The sequence below is a fragment of the Macaca fascicularis genome, chromosome 6, assembly GCF_037993035.2.
Source record: "Macaca fascicularis isolate 582-1 chromosome 6, T2T-MFA8v1.1".
NCBI classification, from domain to species: Eukaryota; Metazoa; Chordata; class Mammalia; order Primates; family Cercopithecidae; genus Macaca; species Macaca fascicularis.
In genome coordinates this window covers 85,659,918-85,684,696 of record NC_088380.1, presented here as the reverse complement: position 1 = coordinate 85,684,696, position 24,779 = coordinate 85,659,918, and the positions used below count along the sequence as shown (strand labels likewise).

The following is a 24,779-nucleotide window of genomic DNA, read 5'->3' as shown; positions in this document are numbered from 1 at the left end:
TGTGTCTCCTTGTATAACAAGTGATCATGCTTCTTTAGAATAAAGATAAAACCCAAACTATAAAACAGAACTGGCATCTTCTAAAAGGACACAAAAGCCAAGGCAAGAACAAAGGAAGCAGTACTGGAAAGTTGGGGTGTAGGGACAACTCTTTCAGAGTGGTAGGAGAGTGTGCCCAGACTTTGGCCTGCCCCGGCCACCCTACTCCCCAGACTACCCACATCCGTTCCCACAGTGTGCTCTTTGCTATCTCCCTTCTAGAAACCAGACTAGGCTGAAAAGCCAGGATAAATGGATATAGTGTCCCTGAGTCTCTAATTTCTGGGCACCTCAGGGTCAATAATAGTACCACAGAGGAATATTCCAAAGGTCAGTATCTTTGGCAAAAACTATCTTTAACCCAGAGAGCTGCAGCAACTTTAGCTTCAGGTCGGATCCATAGAGTTGTAGACATTGTTTAAGGTTCTCCTCAAAGAACTGAAAATCTCATGAGAGTTACAGGGAGAACAGTGCAGGAGGTAAGCACAGAATAGTAGAAGACTGACCATTGGACAGAAATCTATTCTTTCTTATCTTCCTTTAAGTGGGCCTCCAAAACCACAGACAACATGGGTCTTAGAAGTTGGGCAAGGCTTGTTACTGTCAATACCTCAGCACCATATAGCAGGTGGATCCTTCTGCTCTCTGCCTGAAGAATTTAGGTGCAAAGAAAAAACCTGAAGTGTTTGAAAAGCATTTGAAGACAATGACACTGTAAAATTAATTTTCTGATGAGGAATCTGACTGTACATGTATCACCTAATGGTATATGATGGTGCTGGCAGGTGGCAATTGCCACCACAGAATACAAATAAATCTTTAAAAACTACTGTACTGGACATAGCCCAGTTGGTTTCAAAGACTTGTTGAGGAACCAGCCCTCACCCCCAAAATTTAAACTGTCCTCTATATGTTTGACAAGTGTATATGACCATGGTAAGATTGTTTGTACCTTATAGCTTATGATTGGCAATGGCAATACTCAACCCTTGTCTTAAACAGATTTTACTTGGCATAATATATTTTTAACCACTTGTTTTAAAACTATCTAAAGGCAAACAAAATGCAATAGTAGTATAAGGTGTCGTCGCCTTCCTTTCCTGCCATACTTGGTTAAGAGGATCTGATTATGTTGGAAAATTATGAAAAGCAAATGTAGTAGGTGTTTTTTTTCTCTGTTTCCATTTCTAACTGAAGGAAAAGACACTGTGTGGAATGTTGCATAGCCTCCCTCTTGAGACTGGGGCTTTTGTTAGCTCCGAGAGTGCAAAGATATCATATTGGCATAACCTTACTAGGTGAAAAACCATTGTGAAGATTTAGGAATGCACTAAAAAAATAGTAATACTTTTGAATAAAGAACACTCTTTGGCACACTTCCTATTACATAACTCTCAACATTTAATGACAAAAATCCAGCCAGTGAACACGACAACACTTGGAATTTGTTTTGCAAAACGCTACAGTATATGAAATTGCCATACATGGTAGCCCTGGTTTTTCATTTTTCATCTTCAGCTTATGTATAATTCTTTGTATCAGGATAATTTTATTTTATTCCAAGTCACTAAACTTTACATTCTTGGTAGTGCTAAAAAAGACTAGACACTCTAGGGCTGGAACTCCTTGGAACTGGTAGATCTGCACCCCATGGCTCCTAACACATTGGTAAGTGTTTATGAATATGTAAATTGGGATTTTAAAAAGCCAGGGCAATAGGTTAAGGAAACAGTCATTGCCTCAGATTAACTGATGTTAAACCAATAATAGTGTGTCAAAAAATGTTAATTTGAGGCCCAATTTCATTTATTATTCTGGTGTAAGTGACTAAATTGCACAGTAGTATAGTTGCAATGACTATTCATTTCATTACTTTGGTACACGGCATTTGAGCATTTTGTGAATCTGAGCATGCTGGTGTGTTCTGCCTGGGAGTGAAGTTTCACAAGGTAGTCTGAATGACAAACATCTCAGAGCTTGCTCACATTCCTTGGTGGAATAGTCACTTCTGAGAGAAAGAGGTGTGGCTTCGTGGTCTGGGAAAAGGACTGCCAGCCGGGAACATGGAGTTCTTCTTCTGGAACTAGTTCTGTTTCCTTTTTGGATCAGTTAATGCTAACGAATATATCTAGAACTCAGTTTACCCAGTTTAAAAAGCTGGTTAGGGAAATCTAATTAACTGAGATGTATTGAGTAATAATGAACTAATACCTGTTAAATGATTTGAAATGAAAAGTGGTATGAATGCAACTAAGTTATTTGTATAAACTGATTAGTTTTATGAAACAAATAAATAATAGAACAGTTTTATTTTTGGAGAATATTACTCTAAAACAAGAAAATTTATTTTAATGTTTAAATACTTTATTTTTCTAAATATTTTTATTTCTAAGTGATTTTCTTTTTTAAGTTAATAAGCTAAATGTTCTATATGATGCACATAATTAAATTCATGATTAGCTAACATTTAAACATAAAGAGGTGGTCTCTTTGTTGTATATAACACTTTGTTGTATATAAATCTTTTCTGAGGTCCTGTGCACTGTAAGAATGTAGACATTATTAACCTTAATGTTCTATTGAAAAAAAATTTAGGAACAAAGAAATGTATAGTCAATCTAGAGCCTGAGCAGGGTGGCATAATGAACTGCCTGTTTTAAAGTGATAAAGAGTTCCAAGAATTACATGTAGGTTCCAGAAAGAGAAAATTGTGCATACGTGTCCAAATGAAATGGGGGTAGGGATGAGGGAGACCTAATGATTGAGTTATAGTGATGTTCTAGATCTGAAAGAATAAAGTTTTTTTAAAAAATCAACCTCAAATCCAAATGTTCCATTCTGGTGACATTGCTGGTCAGGGTTCCCCTATCCCAAATCCAGGCTCCCCAAATTAATCTCATATGTGGGTTAAGAAAAAACTCTCTAAAAATACATGGTGATTCTCTACACTAGGAAGCTTTAAATCTCCAACCTTTCCCCCCTTTTTAAAAAATGAAAACAAAACAATGGATCTTCAATTCTGTGTCTGGGATCTCAAATTTGGCTCTGAATATGTGTTTCAAATCTCATTAATTACAATATTGGTCCCAGGAGATACAGTTGCTGATGCAAAGAACACTCTTTGTACTCAAAATAATTTGAACAAGGGCAAAGAAGCATTTTATTTACATGTGTAAACATTTAGAGGAAAATAAAACAGAGATGGTTCAGGTAGCTGCTGAGCTGTTTTAATGATAATTGATTTGATTGCTTAAGCTTCAAGGTTACTATATACAGGATACATACACATATAAAAGTCATGTTTTCACTTTGTATATTTGTCAGATGAGAACATTCTTATAAAGCTAACTCTGACATTAACTTGGCAAGTTCTGAACTAAGACCTTTTAGCATTTCATTCTTTCCAGAGACTAAAACCAAATTGTTCTCAATTGCATACCCCACTGTGCAGATCTATAATTTATTTATTTTTTAAACATCAGAAAATATGCCATTACCCATAGGACTTCTAAATGTAACAAATCTGAGTAAAAACCAATCAAATGAATAAATTACAGCAGTAGACAGCAAACAGTTTCTCCTGTTCTCTTTCTTCATTTTCCTTTCTCTATAGGAAATAGCAAATTAAACCATGGCTATTCGTGGTCTTGCACTATGAGAACACATATGGGCACACATTTTCATCCTATAAACAAGTTTGTTGGCTTGGTGGCAGAAAGTAAAGTACACTGTAAAGACATCTTAATGCCTTACTTGAGTAGGGTCATTTGTTAATGCACAGCCCAATCTAAGAGTCTTGTACTAAACTCTTATGGTACCCACTGACTGTCTTTAAATGGATACTGAAGAGCAAAGGCAGGCAGCCCTGGTTATACGCAAGAACCACTTGGAGCTTACAAAAAAAAATGCAGGTACCTGGGTCCATCCCCAAGGTTTCTGATCCAGTTAGTATATAAACAAACAAACAAACAAAAACCAACAACAATGAAAAAAAAGGCAATTCTAATGTGCCATGATTGAGAACCATAGTTAAGAGAGTCCCAACACCAGTGCAAGGATAGTATCTACTTTGTTTTTGGATACTAGGACAAAACCCACCCTTAGTTCGTTTTTCTAGGGGCAGGCAGGAGGGTGTCTGAGAAGCTGCCAGAGCTCTCTGAGAACTGACAGCATTCTCTGAGCAGCACCTTTATAGGGAGTATTCTATGAGTGACGGAGCCTTGAGATACTAAAAATTTTCTGGATTAAAGCCAATGGAAGTAGATAATTGAACAACAAATTACACAATGCTAACCTTAAAGTTGAGTCTGTAAACTGTGGCAACCTTATACACATTTGAGCATTTTGAGAAAAAGTTCATTAAGAGAGGCTGACTGGCTCAGCTTCGTTTCAATCACCCAATCATTGCAGGTCACTAGAAACAAAAAGGAGAGTATGAATGCCATATCCCAACCACCCAATCACTCTAGGTCATTAGAAACAGAGAGGAGAATTCTTAAGTTAGAAATGGCAAATTACATCTCTTGGAAATTAATCTACTTAAGCCAATGTATTTTTTCCCCCACTTCCCCTCCTCATTTCCTTTATTGGCTTAATTTTTGTCCTTTTAATAAAAGTGCTTTTTATATCTTTTTTTTTTTTAACGATAATGTTTGTCCTCTACTACTTTTAATCTTTTGCTATCACATTCTATGGCTTCTTCATTTAATCCTGTATCTTCTAGTCTTCTCATCTTTTTATACCTCCCTTTCCCCATGTTTTTTTCCTTTTCCTTAACACCAGTGTAGAAACTACGTCCTCTTCATTTTCCCGTCTTTATGTTTGGTTGCCAACCCCATTTTTGATTCTCGACCTCTCATTTTTGCTAACTGCCCTTCCTTAATCTTGTGTTGATGTTTTATTCCTATCACTTCTGTCAATGCTCACACCCATTTCTTTCCTTTCCATCTATCTCTATATCTCCATATGCATTTTATGATCCTACTACTAAATGCTTAAAGCTGTATGTGTGTGGAATAGAACTGTACTTTCCTCCACGCGAATCCTATTTCCCTCTCCTCCCATAGCTACTTCTTGTCTTTTCATCCTTTCCAGATGTCTCCCTGTCCCACCCCCATCTGTCCCCTTCTTCCCCGTGTGAAGCCCATCTTCTTTCTAACCCCATTTGCACCCGTCTGATTTTACAAACATTTCAACAACATAAAGGATGCAGAGTTCTACTGGGAACCAGGTTGTGTGTGTTTCTGAAACTTTTGCGCGTTTACTGAAATGGGATTAGGGATTTGGATACAGAAACATTCTCGGGCAGCCTTTCAGCCCTGGCACAGCTTTGTACACCTTGGGGCGCCCTGGGGCCTATTCTAACGGGCAAGGACAGGGAAGTCTTTCAAGACCTTTTCTGGCCTTTTCCACTCCAGGGGTCAGGATGAATAGCCATCACCGACCCAAACTGTTAAACCAGGCCGGGTGGGGAAGCCTGGGGCCCTCTTCTGCGGCAGATCTGGCGGGGTGTCTAGGGCGCCGCGGGGCTCCGTGCAAGGAGGGGTTAGGGCAGGGGCCGCTGCGGCCGCAGGAGTCACCGGGCCTCCTCGGGAGGTCCGCTCACCTCTTACAGAGGAGGCCGACCCCAGGCCGGGTGCTCCCCTGAGGCGTAGGGTGCGGCCCCGGGCGCCGCCACCGCAGCGGCGCCGAGGGCCGGAGGTGCAGTCCTTCCCCAGGAGAGAAGGCGAGTCGCTACCGGCCGCTCAGTCAGAAGGTCGAGGGAATAGCGCGGGTGTCCCTCGCCAGCCGGCCCTCTGGGAACAAGGCGGGGGCGACAACCCAGGGGGTAGGGCTGAGGACGGCAGAAATCAATCGTGGGTACCGGCGCGGGGTCACGCATAGGAGAGAAGCGGGAGAGGGGCTGATCGGGGCCCCAGGGCGGCTGGGGCCGTGGCTCTGTCTGTAGACTCGGCGGGCGCCCCGAAGTCTGGGGCCGCCACGGCTCCAGCTCCGCCGGCTCCGGCCGGAGACTCCAGGCCGCAGTTTCTCCTCCTCCCGGCGCCTTCTCTCCAGTGAGGAGCCGAGCGCGGGCGGCGCGGGGGGAGGGGTGGCGGCAGAGAGAACAGCCAGTTGTTTAAAATCCTTCTAGAGCAGTTTCTAATTCCCCCCTTGCGCCCGGGTTCGGAGGGGGGAGGGGGAAGGAGAGCGGGTGGAGGGAGGAGAGCAGAGAGGGAAGGAGGGAGGGAGGGAGCCGGGGAGGGAGGGAAGGAGGGAGGAGACTGCCGCTGAGGCTGTAGCCGCCACCGCGCGCTTCGGAAGGCCGGAGGGAGGGGGAGGCCTGTCAGTCTCGCGCGTTGCCTGGGCGAAGGGGGCGGAGCTTTGGCGTGGGGCGGCCAATAGTGGGGGTGGCTGCGTGGGTCGCCATGGGGACGGGGCTGTTCCCGGGGAGGCTGTGATGGGTTGACAGGTGCGTGACAGTGGGAGCTGCTCTCGGCACAAGCATGTACGGCAAAGGCAAGAGTAACAGCAGCGCCGTCCCGTCCGACAGCCAGGCCCGGGAGAAGTAAGTGTCTCCGCTTCTCACCCACCTCCGCCTTCACACGCGCGCACACTCACGCACGCACTCGCACACTCTGGGAGACACAGACACTCTCCGCCCGGGGAGCGCCGGGGGTGGGCTGGCAGGGGGAGGGGTGCCGCGATGGGGGCGTGTGGTGCGGGGAGCGGCGCTTTCCCTGGAGGTGCGGGCGCGGGGCGGGCGGCCGCAGGGGGCTGTCGGCGGGAGGGAGCGGGTGTGTTGAGGGGCGGCGGTGGTGCTGGTGGCGAGGATGGAAACTTGTTTGGGTGATTGAGGGAAATAACCCGCGGGTTCACCTTCCAAAGTAACTTTAGAGCTGGGGTCCGGGGCTCCGGGGACCCGGGGAGCCGCCGGGGGTGGCGGGAGGGGCAGCTGCGTGTAGGAAGGCGTGCGGTGGGAATGTGGGTGTTTGGCGGGCCGGCCAGGGTCGGGGCCGGGGTCGGGGAGGGCCGCGCGGGGAGCGCGGCGGCGGGGGCCTGGGCGCTGGGGCTCAGGGCCGCGAGCGCGGGGCGAGGCGAGGGCGGCGGTGCCGGGCGCGCGGCGGGCGGAAGCCGGGCGTGGAGCGGCCGAGCGGGGCCCCGCGGGGCGCGGAGACGCGCGCGGGGCGCGGAGGGCGTGGGCTGGGTGGGCGTCCGGGCTTTCCTGGGCAGCTACTGACTCGGCGCCCGCAGTCCCTCGGGCCGCGCGGGGCTGGGGCGGGGGCGGGGGCGGGGGCGGGGGCGGGTGGGCGCCGGAGACGCCGCAGAAGTTTGGGAGTCGGAGAGGGACGAATTCCCGGGGAGCTAAAGTGTGCTGACGAGGAGCCGGATCCGCTGGAGGAGGCTGGCGTTTCTGCCTCTCGCAGCGGACCCAACTCCGCGGCGGCGGCTGGCGAACTTTTTGTGAGGCTGGCAGCCCCCGAGCGGTGGGAGGGGCGGGCCCGGCGGGGCGGTGGTCGGGGGCGCGCGGAGGGGAGTTGTGGGAGCCGCCGGGGGCGCCCGAGGAGGGCAGCTGCGGCGGGGAGGGGCAGTGGTCCGAAAAGGGGTTTGTGGGAGGGGAGAAGCGTTCAGGTGGGAAGGAGCCGCTTGGTTACAGTTGTGGGGAGATACAGGTGTTAACTTCGGTGGGAGCCCAAGAGGCGGCTGGCGAGAACAGAGCCCCTCCCGGCCCGGGATACCACTGTCACGGCACACTGCAAAGCAGAGCGGTTTGCTGCTATTCTTGTGCACTTGTAACGGTGATTTGGTTGTTACTAAAAATGAGAACGAATAGTGACTGTGACCACTGAGGAAGAACCCCCCTCCTTTTTATTTTTTTTTAATTTTTTAAAACTGTGCAACAGATCGGTGATTCCCAGTAAGCACTTAAACTCTGAGGGTCAGGGTTATCCTTGTCATTGAACGCACCCGTCTTTCTGAGGGGGTTCAGACCAGAGAAAAAGTCTGAGAGCATCTCTGAAAGGTACTTTGGTTACCTTGCGCACAGAAATAGCTGCGTAAATAAAAACCGAATGCGCAGGCGACTGAGTTTCCCTCCTTGCTTTAGGCAGTCAGTCTCCCCCTGAAAGTTTCGTGTGCCCTGGGGATGGGAGCATTTCCTAATCTTTGTGTTGGCAGCAACACACTCAATTCCCATAGGATTTAGAGGTATCAGGCCTTGATGTAGCAAAGCAAAACAAAACAAAAAATTAGAGAGGCTGGTTTGTTTTTTTTCCAAGAGATTTTCTGAGCTGCATTCAGGATTTTGTTGCTGTGACAAGGAATGTATAAAAGACATAGAGTTATAGCCTGGTTAAGAAACGGCAGTTAACTAGAATTGAAGTTTTGAAATGCTGTCTCATTTGTGTGCATTAATCATTTTGTTATAATGTGCCTGATAAAAACATCTGAAGGAGGATGTTTTAATGATTACAGAATATTTGAATTTCACATTAGTCAGAGTGAAGGAATGGAAATGTATTGAGGCATAATCTTATTTTGGGGGTGACTGAATTTGAGAATCAAAAGTAATTTTAGATTTTAGGTGAACTCCCAGGAAGGGGTGAACTTTAGCTGAATCCCACTCAGTATCCTGATGACTGTTTATTATTTTTTTTTTAGTTTTAGTTTTTTTAGTTTCTCAGATAATAACAAGGAAGTTGGAACTTGTATAACTGTGGTCCTTTCTAACTCTGATTCTGTGATTTCCCATCAGGAAAACAAGTAATTGCCACTTTGCTGTCAAATCTACCAAACTGAACACCAAGTAAGATCTACTCTTGTGAGCAGATGAGGGTTCTGCTAGATGGTGCTATTTGATTTAAATATGTTTCTTCCATTCATTTCAGTTGGCAGCAGGAATTCTTGACTGGTTTGCCTTATGAACTAAATATAGGTGAAGAGGCCGCTTTTGGAGAATTGACAATGACTGTTCTGGGTTAATTGTCGTTGCATTAATTTCTAGGTGAATGTTGTTTGAATCTAAGACAAACATCGATGTAGGTTCTGTCTTATAGAATAAACTTAATTTCATTTTGGTGGGAGAGTTGATCTAATCTCTTGGTTTTTCTCTTTATGTTTACTTGGACTTTAATGGCACTATTCTGCAACAGTGTACTAACATCTGAAGGTAGGAATCTTGAAGTCATTAAAATGGATGTCACCAGATTTTTGTTATTAATTTTTAAGGTAACAGATTTTAAAAGGTGAAGAATTCACCTTTAGTAAGCAAATTAGAACTGTTCTTATCTTGAAAATCACAGAAATAATTTTTTTCCGTAACAAATACGCATTTTAACAAAAACATTCTGCAAAAGGAGTCATTATTATAAATAATGGCATGCTTAGGAAATAAGCACATTGGTTTTATAATCTATCAAGCAATGTGTTTTCTGACATGAGTTCACAGTGAATTGTTGACAAGTGCTTACCTGTATTAGATCTTTGTTTTGTCTTTCATTAGGAAGTCACTATATGAAATACTTGAAGTGAATTCTTGGTTTGACATAATTCCTATAATTTCAGTATACAGTTCTGAACATAAAAATGACCAGGGTAAGATGAGTTACTTACTCTGTCATTTTAAGAAAAGCAGATCAAGTCTTAATTATAGAGGGAGTGACTGAAAACCGTTGGAGGGAGGTGGGATGTAGAAATTGTAATTCTGCTCTTGTTAGGTCATTTCTTCCTTTAGCAGGCTTTATAACACTAATCGCAGTTGTAATTAAATAACTATGGTTGGCTGTTAATGTCTAACTTTCCCTAAAATATAAGTTTCTTGAAGGTAGGAGATGATCTAATTTCTTATCTGAGGTATCTTGAACATTAAGGTGCCTTCTAATATCAAAAGCATCAATAATTGTTATTGAAGATGTTAGACTCAAAGGAATTTTTTCAGTGACCTCCAAAATAAAGACTTGTAAGTTTGAGTTTCACATTCTCTAGCTTAGTTGTATTTCAGAAATACCCCTAAACAACAACACAACAAAAATAACTATTATATATTTGCCATCCTGTGTGCCAGTCACTATGTTCAGTGTTTTATGTATATATTTTTTTCTAATTCTCCCAACAAATCTACAGGACGGGTGCTTTTATTTTTTCTCCATTAAAGAAATATGAAAACGAAGGCCCTAAATGGTTAAAGAACTCACCGAGGGATACCATGCTAGAAAATAGGAAAGCTGGGTTTCTAACACAGATTTCTCTAACTTTAGAACCTGTGGTTGAAGCTGAAAGATACATTTTTCAGTGTACCAGATTGTCTTCCTGAACTAGGGTAGGATGCTACAGATTTAGGGAACGGCATTACATAATCAGATGTAACAGACTTTAAAGATTTGATCAAATATGCAATCTTAACCACTGGTGCACCCTGATGCTTTGCAGATATGTGTATGGTGTGGGAGAAGGCACAGAAATTTTAGGAGTGAAAATTGGAAGCCTAACATAATGAAGAAAACTTGTTTCTTCAGATTCTCCCCCCCCGGAATTTGGTTTGATTACTTGTTTTAAAGTTAAACATAATAGTTGTGAATAATTCCTATATGAAATGTTGCTAAACTTAAAGCCACCCAGTATGCCACACTGCAGAAAGAGTAACTGGCACCTGCAAATAGATGAGTAGTGATACTAATTTTTTTTATTAAACTAATTTGATTCTTTATGTAATAGCACAGAAAGATGAATCTGCTAGAAAGCAAAGTTGGACATAGAAGATACACATAGTATGCGTCGACTTTTATTTAGTAAACTAGCCAGAAACTACAAGAATCAAACTATCTAATCTTGAGCTCTGAAAAGTAACTTCAGCTTTTAAATTTTCAATCTTACTTGAATATACGAAGAAGCAAATACCATATGCTTATTTCAAAGTAGTTATAGTGTAATGAACATTTAAATGCCACTTCATATAAAAGAGTTTATAGGGATTAATATCTGCCAGCATCACCTTGTTCTCCCCTTCTACCATTAAAGTAATTAAAGCATTCCCCCATCATTAAGGTACCCACTGCAAAGAAAAATGACAAACCTTTCTTCCTTTCTGAAGGAATAAGGCGAGAAAAGTAATAGAGATCTTTTCAGAAACTTATTTGACAGCAACTGGCTCAATTCAGGGTTTCCAAAACTAATGAAGGAGTATCTTATGGAAATGAAATTTTGTATAAAATATTAAATTGCCCCTCCCCCTTTCAGTCTCCAGGATGTTCCCCCAAAATACAAGTTGTTTAACTTGTATCCGAAATGTCATATTAGCTTTTGATTGATCTTTCTCTGTTATTTTAGAAGTATCAAAAAAAACCCCTATTTTTAAGGAAGGTATCTAAAGAAAGAATCTGTGTAAGATGTTCAGTTAAGTTTTAGTATTGTTTATCCAGAGATTAATTGTGATTCTTAGTAGTAGTAGTAATATTGTAATTTTTTTTCAGAGCTGTGAAAGAAAAAAGTTGAAAGTTTTTAGTTTCATACTTTCAAAGCCAGTTTGCCACATAAAACCAATTTAGGATGCAGACAGAATCACTACATTTTAGTTGTTCTGCAGTAATAGACCAAATATGCCTTTCATCTTTAATCACTACTAGAATTATTTTATTTTAAAATTAGAGCATACTGTGTGGGGCAGGGGCTGGAATACCCAGGTTGCAGTTTATTAATGTTTATTAATATTTCACCTCAGTAGTTGAGAGTTAAAAGAAAAATTTGGGGAAAAAACAATTCAAATTTAGAATCTTCTTTCTTCCGTAGAAATCGCAACCATTGCATTAATCCTGGGACATAGGATTAGGACAAAAGTACTGAGTTTGAAAGACATGGAACTACTGGGAATATGTAATTTAAAAATAGGAATTCAAAATTATTTTGGAACACATGAGGTTATTCTCTATTGTTGTGTGTATGTTATTGCTTTGCCATTGGTATGGGAATTACAGATTATATATTTGCATGCTAGTGACGTGAGCCTCTGTAAATGTATGCTAAAATATTAATATTATTAAGAACTTACTGTTTCTGAAAGGGTGGACTTAAAATAGCATTGGAGCAATAGAATAAGATTCATTTGTTAATATCTGAAGCGTTTGGAATATAAGTAATATTCTGATTTTAAATGTTATCAAACTTTATGTGTATTTTACAAATGTAATGTATTCATGTAAGGTTTTGTTAACATGAGTGTATAACCTAGCATAACTTGGACTGTGAGAGTTACTTGACTATTAGATTAAAACCCTATACATACTACAAAAGGTGATCTGAAGGGTGGTCCACCAAGATTAATGCCTTGCCTGTTTTCAGTAGAGAAATAGCAGAGGCTCTTTTACAAACTGTATTTTATTCCTTGTGTGAGAACATTAAAAAACACGTGGAAATATGGACTACCCAGGGAAGAATAGAGTTTTTCCAGATAACTTTAACATTTCTGATTGGTCATAATTGGTAAACGGTAATTTTTGTCATGTAGGTTAATAGTTAGGAATTTTTGAAAAGTGGAAGTATTAATGTTTTTCTAATAATTATAGGACCAAAAATTCATCTGAACTCAAATCAGCCTGGGCAGTCTCAATGTAGTGGAGTAATTAATATTTATTGTTTTGTTCATTTTTTAAAGACAAACTTCAGTCGGTGTCACTTCTTTAGAAATGACAAAACTACTCTCATCTTTTCCTTTAAGAATGTTAATTACATTTCATGTATGACCCTAAACAGCTTTCAGACAATAATGAGCCATTGTTAACATTTTAAATCACAGTTCAGCTAGAGTGAGCATAAACGAATGACCTGGCAATCTCCTATTTTTGATCTTTTCTGTTAATTTTGCTTCATGGCTATAATGTCAAACAAGTAGTTCAGCACAGAAAAAAAAATTGTAGAGGCTAAAATATAGACTTTTGTTTTTTTTTCTAGTTTTAAGTATTTTTGTAATTGTAGGTGTTAAAGAGTATGGTTGTAATTACAAATATAGCTTTAATTTTTAATTAGTTTTGAATCTACAGCATATTAAAATACTGATGAAATATTTGTAAAGGCAAGAATAATAGATGAAAATATATGTGGCTCTGTCCATGTAAGGTGGAGAGGAATTGATGCCAGAAAAAGGCTCTTACCTGAAATTAATATGATTTATTTTAGTGATCTGATATTTGCCTGATTCTCCTTTTATCTATTTTAGATAAGAAAAAACCAAGAGCTGCTTTATTAATGGAAGAAATCTAAGTAAATATTCTATTAAAAATGATCTCATTTTAAGTAGGATTAAAGTGAGTATTTTCTGTAAAATAACAAAGTCCTAAATAGTATATAAAGAGTTTGTGGAGTTTTATCATAGAAAATTATTGCTTAATAGTAACATTAACAGCAGCGCTATCATTTGAGTATCTTGTTTGTTTGGCACTTGTCTGCATTATCTCGTTTAATCCCCTCAAATCCAGTAGGTTGTAGGTACTGTTTTCTCTTAATGTTGTAGAAGAAATAGAGGCTTGAGTTTATTAGGCTTTTGGCTTCACGTATCAAAACAGGAGACAGAAAACAGCTTAATTGATCAGGTTTAAAAGTAAATCTCACATAACAGGATGTCTGGAAGTGGTAGTGTAAGAGTTGATTCATTGAGTCAAGAACATCAGGGTTCAGGATCGAGTTCTCTGCCATCCTCATGGTCTTCCTCTCAAGAATGTAGCAGGCTGCCTCAGGTTCCCAGCATCACTCCCTTGCACACTCAAGTGTAAAGGCAGGAGGAAGGACAGGGTTTTTCTTTCTTTGTGTCTCATCAATCAGGGAGGAAAACTTTTTATTGAAGTTGCTTAGGAGACATCTTCTTATCCATTATTAGAGAGAACTACAAAATTTCTTCCCCTAAACAAACTATGCTAGATGTAATGGGATTACCATAATTGGCTCACGTGAACTACCTAAACAAAACTTGGGATCTTTAGCAAGGAAGATGTATTTTGAGGCTATAGGGAGAATAAAATGAATCCCTGCTTTCGTGAGACTTTCAAGTTTGAAGGAGAAATATATAATAATAAGCAAATAAATGTACTAGGCAACTTCAAATAGTCATATATACTATAATAAAATAGTGTGATGTAGCGTAGAGAAGGATTGGGAGGCTATGTTAGATTGGGTACTCAGGGGAAGGTTCTTGGAGGAGAGGACATTTAAGCGGAGAACTGAGTAATTTTGAAAGAACCAGCCATAGAAAGACCAGGTTACAGTGTATCAGGCGTGTCTAAACTATTGAGGAAACTTCTCAGCATCAACATAATTGCTCAAGGATATGTTAAATGTGAGTGAAAATTGGGATGAAGAAGCTATACTTCCCTGGTTTTGTTTTGAAAATGGAGGAATTGGGTGTTGGGTTCAGTTTATCTCATCTTCCTAGATAATAGGGTTGATGTCTTTTATCTTTCAAACCCTAAGGATAAACTTGTTCTAAAGGACAGTGGGGCTTTTATAATGATGATGATAGAAATGACTAAGATTTATTGAACACTTACAGCCTACTGGGTTAACAGAGGTTGGTACAATTGGCATTATTTTTCCTAAACCTTCTAGATTAGATTGGATACCCTCATAGCAGACTCTTTCTTATTTCTTTTTTACATTTATTATAAATAACGAATTATTTGTATTATTATTATTTTTTTGAGGCAGAGTTTTGCTCTTTTGCCCAGGCTGGAGTGAAGTGGCGCAATCCTGGCTCACTGCAACTTCCACCCACCCCCTGGGTTCAACGATTCTCCTACCTCAGCCTCCCTAGTAGCTGGGATTATAGGCATGCACCACCACACTTGGCTAATTTTTGTATTTTTAGTAGAGAGGGAGTTTCACCATGTTGGCCAGGCTGGGCTAGAACTTCTGACCTCAGATAATCCACCTGCTTCGGCCTGCCAAAGTGCTAGGATTACAGGCGTGAGCCACCAAGCCTGGCCATTTGTGTGATGTTTAATGCCTCATCTTCCAGTTAGATTGGAAACTCCAGGAGGGCAAGGACCATGGTGTCTTCTTTACCATCATATCCCCACTGCTTAGCACAGTGGTTGCAAGGTTTGTGATTATGTATTTGTGGAATAAATGAGTTAAGGATGTAACGAATTGGAAATGTGTTACAATAGTCTATCACCATATCTAGCTCATTTTCTCCCCAATACGCCTAGTATTTGGTGTAAAAATTAATGTAATTTCTAAAAAACATTTTTCTATAATATGGGCATTTAGTATTCTTTCTGTGAATTTCAGGACTATGGAAGATTATATTATGATGAAATGTGTGTATATTTTTAATGTGAATTTTTGACAGAATTTTTTTCATTTTCTTCATGTTAAATTTAATATAAATGAAATTGTACTTTATAATTTTCAAAATATTTTAATGTATAGTACTTTGTTTTACTTAAGTCACACTATAATCGTATGAGCTAGGTGGTATTTCCATTGACTAGTAATATTTATAAATGGAGATTGACTTATGCAGCTAGAGTCATACAGATAATATGTAGCAGACCTGAGCCATATTTAGAGTTTTTTGGTTCCAAGGTCAGTATTCCTTTCTTTATGCTACAGCTGCCTCTCTTATGATGAGAGATTCATATATATTTAAGAAGGTTTAAGTGTGGATTTGATTCAACAGAGAATCATAGATTAGATGATAATTAAAAGTTTGTCAGTACTTTCATTAAAGAAAAAATATTGTTATAGTGTGTTAAACACAATCTGTAAAATTATTTACCTCCAGAAGTGCCACATCATGACTAAACGCTGATTTTTGTTTGAAATCCTTATGCTTTTGTTACTTAAGTGGCTAGGTACGGGACTTAGGATAGTTTTGGGTTTTGAATTTGTTAAGACAGACTAATTTTTATCAGTGAACTCTTTTTTATTCCTTTGCCATTTAGCTTCAATTTGGAGTGCTGGATTAGGGGTAGGGAAAGGTAAGGTTTTTTTTGCTTTTATACCTCTCTCTAACAAGGGAGGAAAAGTCTTTCAGTATGAATTGTTGAGAGAATGTTCTTTTTCTTTTTTAATGTGGTAAAATATATGTAACCTAAAATTGACCATTTTAACGATTTTTAGGTGTACAGTTCGGTGGCATTAAGTGCATTCACATTACGGTACAGCCATTGCCATTCTCCATCTCTATAACTTTTTCATGTTTCCGGACTGAAACTCTGCACCCATTAAACAATCACTCCCCACTCTCGCCTTCTCTGTGCCCTTGACAACTACCATTCTATTTTCTGTCTCCAAGAATTTGACTAGTCAAGGTATCTCATATAAGTGGGATCATACAGTATTTGTCTTTTTGTGGCTGGCTGCTTTTGATAGCTTAATCCCTATAGCAACTTCGTAAAGTAGATATAATCCCCATTTTACATATGGAGAAACTGAGTCTCAGAGGTTGTGTATTTTGTCCAGGGCCACAGAGTAAATTGTATAGTCTGGATTCAAACTCAGGTTTCTGACTGCACTGCCCATTTTAACTATGTTGACTCAGTATATTTCATCGCTTAACATGGGGGAGAAATTGTAATGGAAGTTGTGGGAGGTGGCCTGAAGGTGCTATGGGATTCCTGAAAAAAGGCATTGAATCTAGCCTAGGGCTGTGAGACTGTCAGGAAATATTTCTAAGAGGATGTTTATTGAGAGGCTAGCATTAGTCAACTTGGAAGATGGGGCAAGTAAAGGGTATTTTAGCCAGAGAGAGAAGCATGTACAGCAACACGAAGGCATTAAAAGGTATGATGGGAGGGGAATGTACATATTCACCATTTTTAGTTGGGGTGGGAGGCAATAGAGGTTAAGAAGTTAAGGGAAGATTAGAAGCATTTTATATCTGCTAGAAAGGGGGATAGAATTATAGGTACCAGAAGTGCCCCACAGATAGCTACAGATTCTTTGGCTGGTATCTGAGATTTAACAACATGGATGTAGGTGCTCACCAGAGAGGAAGATGCCAATTAGGAACTCAGGTTATAATTTCAGATAGAGCTGTTTCTCATTCTGTAACTAGAGGCAGAGTAATCCGGCATAAGTTACTTTAAACTTTGGAGTCAGGAATATGTGATATCTAGGAAAAAAGGATCCTATAATTATGAGTCTCTTTTGTTGTCTCTTCCAAGCAGCATATGGCCTGTTGGACTTTTTTGTTTTGTTTTTGGACAAGGGCACCTGGGAAACTCCATGTGATACAGGAGCAGTAGTACAATCATATTGGTACTGTTACCTAGTCATTTCTGTAATACTGGCTATTAGAAAAAATAGAAATAATTTCTTTTTTTATTTTTTTCACATCGTTATATGCTATTTGTCATTTATAATTGGATTAAAATTATTTGATGATTATACATTATCAGTATATTTAAGCGGTAGCTATCCTGGGAAGCTATTAAGGTGTTTCAGTACTTTTTTTTTTTTAACCCTGGATTAAACTTAGTGACTGATACTGTTATTCCTTCACTTAGCACTATTGTAATGGAAAAACTTGAGTGATTTTCTTGCTATCAGATACATTACACATACATATACACACATATGTGTATGTGTGTATGTCTTGATAGTAGTTTTCAGGTAGGTGTTCATCTTGGGAATGACTTAGTAATTAATTTTGAATTCAGATTTTACTGAGTCAATTATGTAAGTAAGTGAGTTGGACTTACGAATTCAGTGCCAGAAAGATTAGGGTATAGGCAAGTTTTTACTGAACTATTAAAGGTTGTTGATGCTTTTCTATAAGATAGGAGTATAATCGACAAGAGTAATCATTGACAAGATAACATAGAAAGTACTGGCAAAAATGCTGCTGGCTGACAAAATGCTCTTGGGTTTGTATTAGGTCCCCAGTAGAATAGCAGAATGGCTCCCTTGAAGGGTTAATTGTATAGAATCATATAGAATTGTACAGAATAATAATTGTATAGAATAGCCTAAGAAAAGAGAGCTTCTTAAAAGGCTGGATTTTGCCAAAATAGCATTTAAAATGTTTTTAAAACTTAACTATTTTATACTGTAAATGTATACATATATTTTATGAGATGGGAATCATATTTATTCTGCTATCTCCCTGCTCCGTTATTCATTAAAAAAATGTTAACCGTCTGTTACATGTCAGCCTCTGTTGAGCCTTCCTGAGTTAGATCTTAATAACCTGGCAATCTGCCCATCAGGAACTCCCCATTCAGAGGGGCCTCACTATCAGCCACTACCACCCTGGGTAGCAAGCACTATAATGGGTATGCTGAAGGTGCTATGGGATTCCTGAAAAAAGGCATTGAATCTAGCCTAGGGCTGTGAGACTGTCAGGAAATATTTCTAAGAGGATGTTTATTGAGAGGCTAGCATTAGTCAACTTGGAAGATGAGGCAAGTAAAGGGTATTCTAGCCAGAGAGAGAAGCATGTACAGCAACATGAAGGCATTAAAAGGTATGATATATTTGGTGAACTACAATAAAGCTCATAGGGATAAATCTGGCAGATTGAATACGAGCTATTTCAAGAACAGCCTTAAATGACAACTTGACTTGGGAGATAAACATATTTTTGTTTTTGTTTTTGTTTTTTGGAGACGGCGTCTCACTCTTGTCACCAGGCTGGAGTGCAATGGTGTGATCTCGGTTCACCGAAACCTCCACCTCCTGGGTTCAAGCAATTGTCCTGCTTCAGCCTCCCAAGTAGCTGGGACTACAGGCATGCGCCACCATGCCCGGCTAATTTTTGTATTTTTGGTAGAGACGGGGTTTCACCGTGTTGGCCAGGCTGGTCTCGAACTCCAGACCTCAAGTCATCTACCCACCTCAGCCACCCAAATTGCTGGGATTACAGACTTGAGCCACTGTGCCCGCCCCGAGATAAGCAATTTTAAGCAGAAAAATTACACCGTCTGAGGTACATTTTAGAAGAATTGTTTTGGAAATCATGTGGAGCGTGGAGTAAAAGGGGAGATAGATCCATTAGGAAGCTATTGTTGTAACAATACAAATGCTTATAGTGTCATCATTTTTCTGCACCAATACAGTAGACATTTCAGAATGTAGAATAGATCAGACCTGGTGGCCTAAGTGTGAAAATCAGGATTTTTAAAGATGGCTGCAATTGTTGGTAGAAGTTTTAGTCATAGACTTTGGGATACAGGAGGAGGAACAGGTAATTTTAAATGTGTAAGGAGGAAGATGATGAGTTTAGTTTGAGATGCCATTAAGACCTAGCGATAGAGAAGTTTGGGAGGAACTTGGATATGTAGCTTTTGAGTTCATGGAAGAAGTCTAGGCTGGAGATAAAGAATTGATAAAGGATAAGTGTGAGGAAACTAAGGCTTTAATAGGGTAAGTAATTTAGCCAAAGCACACATGTTAGAGCTGGAATCTGAACTCAAGGTTTAGTTTATTATTTCTCTCTTTTAAAAAAAAAACCCGATTGAAATCTGACATTCATACAGAAAAGTGCATATATCCTAAACGTGTAAATTTGATGAGTTTTCACAAACTGAACACACCAGTGTAACCAAGTACCCACATCAAGAAAAAGAACATTACCAGCACTCTGGAAGCTTCATATGTGCTACCCACCTTGCTTGATTTTTAACAGCATAGATCAGTTTTGCTTGTTTTGGCTACTTATGTATGGCCCATTTGTTTTTGCATCATATACCATTTGAAGGCATGAAATGGGGATAAAGCCATTCTTCATGGGAATGTGCAGGGAGAAAGTGTGAGGAAATCAGAGATGGAAGTTCGGGGAATATTTAAGGTATAGGTGGAATAAGAGTTTGAAATTGAGATAGAAAAGAACAGAGACATATGAGGGAAACGATAAAGGACTGGCATCAACAGAAATCAAGAAAAGGGAGTATTGAGAATGGAAGGGTGAGTTACCATGCCAGATTTGTAGAATGAACAAGAAGGTTAAACAGGGCCGAGGTTTGGTTTCGTTTTGTTTTGTTTTGAGATGGAGTCTCACTCTGTCGCCCAGGCTGGAGTACAGTGGAGTGATCTCGGCTCACTGCAAGCTCAGCCTCCCGGATTCATGCCATTCTTCTGCCTCAGCCTCTTGAGTAACTGGAACTATAGGCACCCACCACCACGCCCGGCTAATTTTTTTGTGTGTTTTATATTTTTAGTAGAAACGGGTTTCACCGTGTTAGCGCCAATATGGTCTCAATCTCCTGACCTCATGATCCGCCTGCCTCGGCCTCCCAAAGTGCTGGGATTACAGGTGTGAGCCACCACACCCAGCCAAACAGGGCTGAGTTTTTAAGAAACCATCTGTGACCTCAGGGAGGACAGTTTCAGTGGAGTGAACTCAAGTTAGCATACAGGGTTTTGGGAAATTGATATAAGATGAGGTGGTGGAGATGTCAAATGTGGACAGCCTTCACTGGAGAAAGGAAGCATAGAGAGAAGACTTAACTGCAAGGGGACATATCTTTTTTTTTTTTTAACTTGGAGAATTTTGCAAGGAGGGGCAATAGTTGAGGGAATATTTTTTGGTTTTATTGTGTTGTAAAGAGGTTTTGTGAACTCCAAAGTATTTTAAACCACTTTTATTATCATTAAAGGATGACAATAATGGGATGCTACAGGGGACATGGAAAGGAAAGCCAATAGGTAAAGTGATTTTTAGCTTTAGTTAGATGGGTGTTGAAAGTGACTGAGTGTATGAATTTTTAAAAAGTGATTTTTGGGATGGATTACACTTGCTACCTTTTGTCAACTGATTTTTAAAAACTTTTTGAATTGTAGGAGATTAGAATTAAAGGGATCATTTCAAAGCGATGACTAGAAAATAACTGTGGTACAATGAAGAAAACTAAATTAATAGCTGCCCACCCTGGCTACCAATCAGGCTATTAGCCTGTAAAGCAAAAGTTTGATGGGAAATTATTTTTTAACTCTCCCTTGGTTAGCCAACTCTAACTTTTCTTTAGAATTGTATCTCTAAATTTCCTTTCTACTTTTTAAATTGGTAGAAGAGACAAATGAGAATACCTAAATAAAGCCCGTATTTACAGAGCACCAATTGAGTTCATTTGATTAGCTTACTAGTACTCTTTAAAATACCTTTTATTATTTGAGTAATAAATATTCCAAGAAGAAAAATTTAGAGATACAGATAAGCAAAAATGAAGAAAATAAAAATAATCATATAACCTTCTAGACTTTTTAATATCCATACATGCATATACAGATTTTGATATTATTTAATAAGAAAAAAATCAAAGCCACTTAACCAAAAAGCACCCTTTTAAATACCAGGAGAAAAGGCAACAAAAGATAACATTTGTGAGCATGTATTGATTTCCAAGTTCCAAATACCTCCCTCAAAAACAAGTTTTTAAAAAAAGTTTAAATTCACTTACTATTCATGTATTTATTAACTACTTTTTTCAGCATCCTGCTCTGTGCCAGGCACTGTATAAAGCAGTGGGCAAGGTAAACCCTGCCAGAAAACCAAACAGGGCTTTTGGCATAGGGCCAATTTTGCGCTTGGAAGAAGTCCAGAAGTGAGAGAGATGGTGATAGTTTCTAGAAGCAAAGTATTCAGTAGTGCTGTCGTGTGTGTGCGTGCGCGTGTGTTTCAGGGTAGTAGGATGTTTTTGGAAAAGTGGTAGAGGCTACAGAAATAAGCAATGACTAATTCTTGAAAGCCAGCCTAAGAATTCTGAACTCATCCTGAGGCCAGTGGGGCCCACTCTAAGATTGGGAAGCGACCTGATCAGAGTTTGTTTTCTACCACCCTGAGAACAAGAAACAAGTAATCTGAAATACTCATTTCATTTTACCCAGGTGTAACAAAACACAGAGGGATTGATAAATGCCTTTTGTCATTTTTAAGAGGATAAGCTTAACCTCAGAGGAAGGCAAATGTACATATAGAAGTGATATAAAGTATGGTTTATTATCGATGTTCTATTTTATGATAAAATTAATATTTTTCTCTGTCAATAGGAAAGTTTATAAAATGTTGTGAATTATCATTTGTAAAGCATGAATTCTTTATTAAAATTATCTTATTATTTAAAAATATACAGTCAGTCATTTCTATCTGTAGGTTCTACATCTGAGGATTCAGTCAACAGTGGATCAAAAATACTCGAAAATCAAAAATGGATGGTTTCATATTCACTGATCAGTGTAGACTTTTCTTCTTGTCATTAGTTTCTAAACAATACAGCATAAGAACTGTTTATATAGCATTTATATTGTATTAGGTGTTATAAGTAATCTAGAGATGATTTAAAGTATAGGGAAGGATATACATAGTTTATATGCAAATGCTGTACCATTTTATATAAGGGACTTGAGCATCCATTGATTTTGGTGTCTGCAGTGGGTGGGGGTGGCCCTGGAACAAACCCCCTATAGATATGGAAGGATGACTGTATTTAAATTTAAAATTTAAGTAATTAAAACAAAGTTCTATGTAATATATTACTAATAGTATATTTGACTTTTACACAAATCTCGTGATTGTCTTACAGAGCTTTGAAATGCAACTGATAGTATTTAGGGCTATTTATTTTTTGTTGTAGTTATCAAAGATACAGTAAATTAGGTTTATCTCTATGTATTTAATATAATTTGCAACATCCAGCATGAGAGGAATTAAGTAAAGTTTACAGCCATTGCTGTTCTAAGCAAAATTCTTAAGTGCTTTGATCATTAATTTAGCATGCTTATATTCATTTAAAATCGGCAATGAGGAGCATATGCAGGTCAACTTGATTTTTCTCTTGGTAACTGGAATAAAGTGACATTATTTGAAAAATCTTCAATAAAGGTAATGATCTTGGTATTAATTGTAAATTAGCTAGTTATTGGTAGGAGAGACAATGATTGCACTGGCTTCCATTTTCCTTTGCTAGTTGATTATATGGTGTGTACTGGGATTTGTTTATGTTATGGATATATACTTCTTGTCTGTTTTGCTTGTCTTCTGACAAGTCTAGGAGCTTTGAAGTGTTTAAGAATTGTGTATGTGTTGTAGTGGCCTGGTGTCACTTAGGATATACCTGAGAAATTGTGTCAAACTGCAAACTGAAACCAAAGTGAAAAATAGTTTAGTTTTGCCAGCCCTTTAAGGTATTAAAGATTGCTTAAAGATACTTTGTTATGTTATTCATTTTACTTACCACATTTTTTCTTAGTATGGAAATTTTTTTTTTGTTAATATAGAAGTAATACAACAAATTAAGTAATGGTGTTTTTATCTGTGTATTTAAGGAATTATAAAAGGCAAAGAAACAGGTATAAGTTAATGTCAATTTTCCACGTCTACCAATTCACTTAAGTAGCTTTAACCCAAATAAAACAAAGGGTCTTGACTCTTGATTCTGATCAGAAAATGTCATCCTTTTGTCCATTTACTTTAATAAGTAGTTATTTGTGGTACAACTTGCATATTTCTGATTGTTTCTCTAGTTACCTTTGATTTTTTTTGGATAATTGCAAGGCTGATGATACTTTGAAAATTTTTGGACTTCCTTTCCTTTGACAGAGAAGAGAATAGTTTCGTATCTTTTTAAATGCATGGACATTTAACTATTTGAAATAAGTGCTATTTAGTATTCAGGGCCCTATTCAGACAAAACTAGCAACTGTAACTGAGGCTTATGGGAAGTTTTCAATTTCCTAAGTTATATTGCTATAGCCACTGTACTGAGAAAGAACTACAGTACTGTCTAATTATGGCATTTGATCTGATGAAGGTGAGTTATATAGAAAGGAAAAGGGAATCAAATATAGGATTAATAATTTTTTAGATTTTATAACAGATATGATTTGTCAACAAAGTTGGAGGATTAAAGACAATTCCTGGGGCTGATTTTAAGTAATCCAATCTGGATAGATTATAATACATATTTTTTGAAATATGTAGCTTACTAGTGAGACTATTTCAGTTTTAAGACCAAAGAGTTTCCCCCGTGTGGCTTTAATGGGGGTTTCTGACCTTTTTTTTCCCAAGCTGTTGATGTATTGATGGGAATCCTTACAACCATAAGTTACCATGGCTAAGACACTCATTTTTCTGTTGTTTGAAAGTTAGAGAAGTATCTCTCTTTTCCCTCTATATTTGTTTATTACTGTATGATTAGTTCTCTTCTATTAGTCAATATAACTGACTTCCAAGGTGCATTTTGTATTGAGTGAAATCCTGAGATTGTGGGAGCCTTCATATTTTTTTCCCTGTCAGTCATCTTGCTGCTTGACACTAAAATGAGCTTAATAAGATTTTTATCTATTATTGGAGGATTCCGGGCCTATTTATTTTCCCTAGGAAGGCTACAATATTTAACAAACAAGTTTATTGAAATATTTTAGAACTTTAAATCTTTTGACGTTACCCAAATTGAAGGGCCTTATAACTTTGAATTACTTTCTAAGACGTCTTTCCTTTCAGTAATGGGAAACTTACTCAACTTTTTAAAAGGCAGAAATCATTTTTACAAAATGTACTGTTTTCTAATTGTCTAAAATGACAAGAGATCACTTACCCAGCAGTGCACAAGACTTCCAAAATAGTTGAGCAGGGGGTGAGGGACTAGAAGGGGGGTGGGTGGTGGTGGTGGTGGTATCGGTATCTTTTTTTTAAAAAAGTATATTTACTAGAAAGGGCATAAGATACTTTGCTTTTGTGATAGGTGCACTTGCACAAAACTCATTTTAACCTGTAGTCATGATTTCTTCTGTATGACCCACCTGGAGTAACCAGGTTGCAAAGCATTATACTACATATA

General features: G+C 39.1%; 1 protein-coding gene and 1 long non-coding RNA gene across 51 annotated transcripts in view; one reads left to right on the top strand and one right to left on the bottom strand.

Moving 5' to 3' along the window:
- Positions 1 to 3,175: 3,175 nt before the first annotated feature.
- On the bottom strand, positions 3,176 to 6,094 carry LOC135971320 (uncharacterized). The gene is made up of 2 exons (XR_010587429.1): positions 5,645 to 6,094; positions 3,176 to 4,453 (listed from the first exon to the last, which is right to left on the bottom strand). It is a non-coding gene; the product is annotated as an uncharacterized lncRNA (long non-coding RNA).
- A 418-nt stretch (positions 6,095 to 6,512) lies between these two features.
- The window catches only part of SSBP2 (single stranded DNA binding protein 2), a 329,283-nt gene continuing 311,016 nt past the window's right edge, over positions 6,513 to 24,779 (top strand). For 47 of the 50 annotated variants that reach the window (XR_012413808.1, XR_012413807.1, XR_012413804.1 and 44 more), the window contains exon 1: positions 6,513 to 6,583. Coding sequence is in view for 21 of the 50 variants with exons in the window: in XM_073993723.1 (XP_073849824.1) it covers positions 6,522 to 6,583 (62 nt within the window). In the remaining 29 variants the exon portion in view is untranslated. Of the gene's footprint in view, positions 6,584 to 8,617; positions 8,822 to 8,903; positions 9,020 to 9,098; positions 9,185 to 13,222; positions 13,311 to 15,944; positions 15,981 to 24,779 lie in introns of those variants that run through there. The other 3 variants (XM_065546439.1, XM_073993721.1, XM_065546438.2) reach the window with 3 other exon arrangements.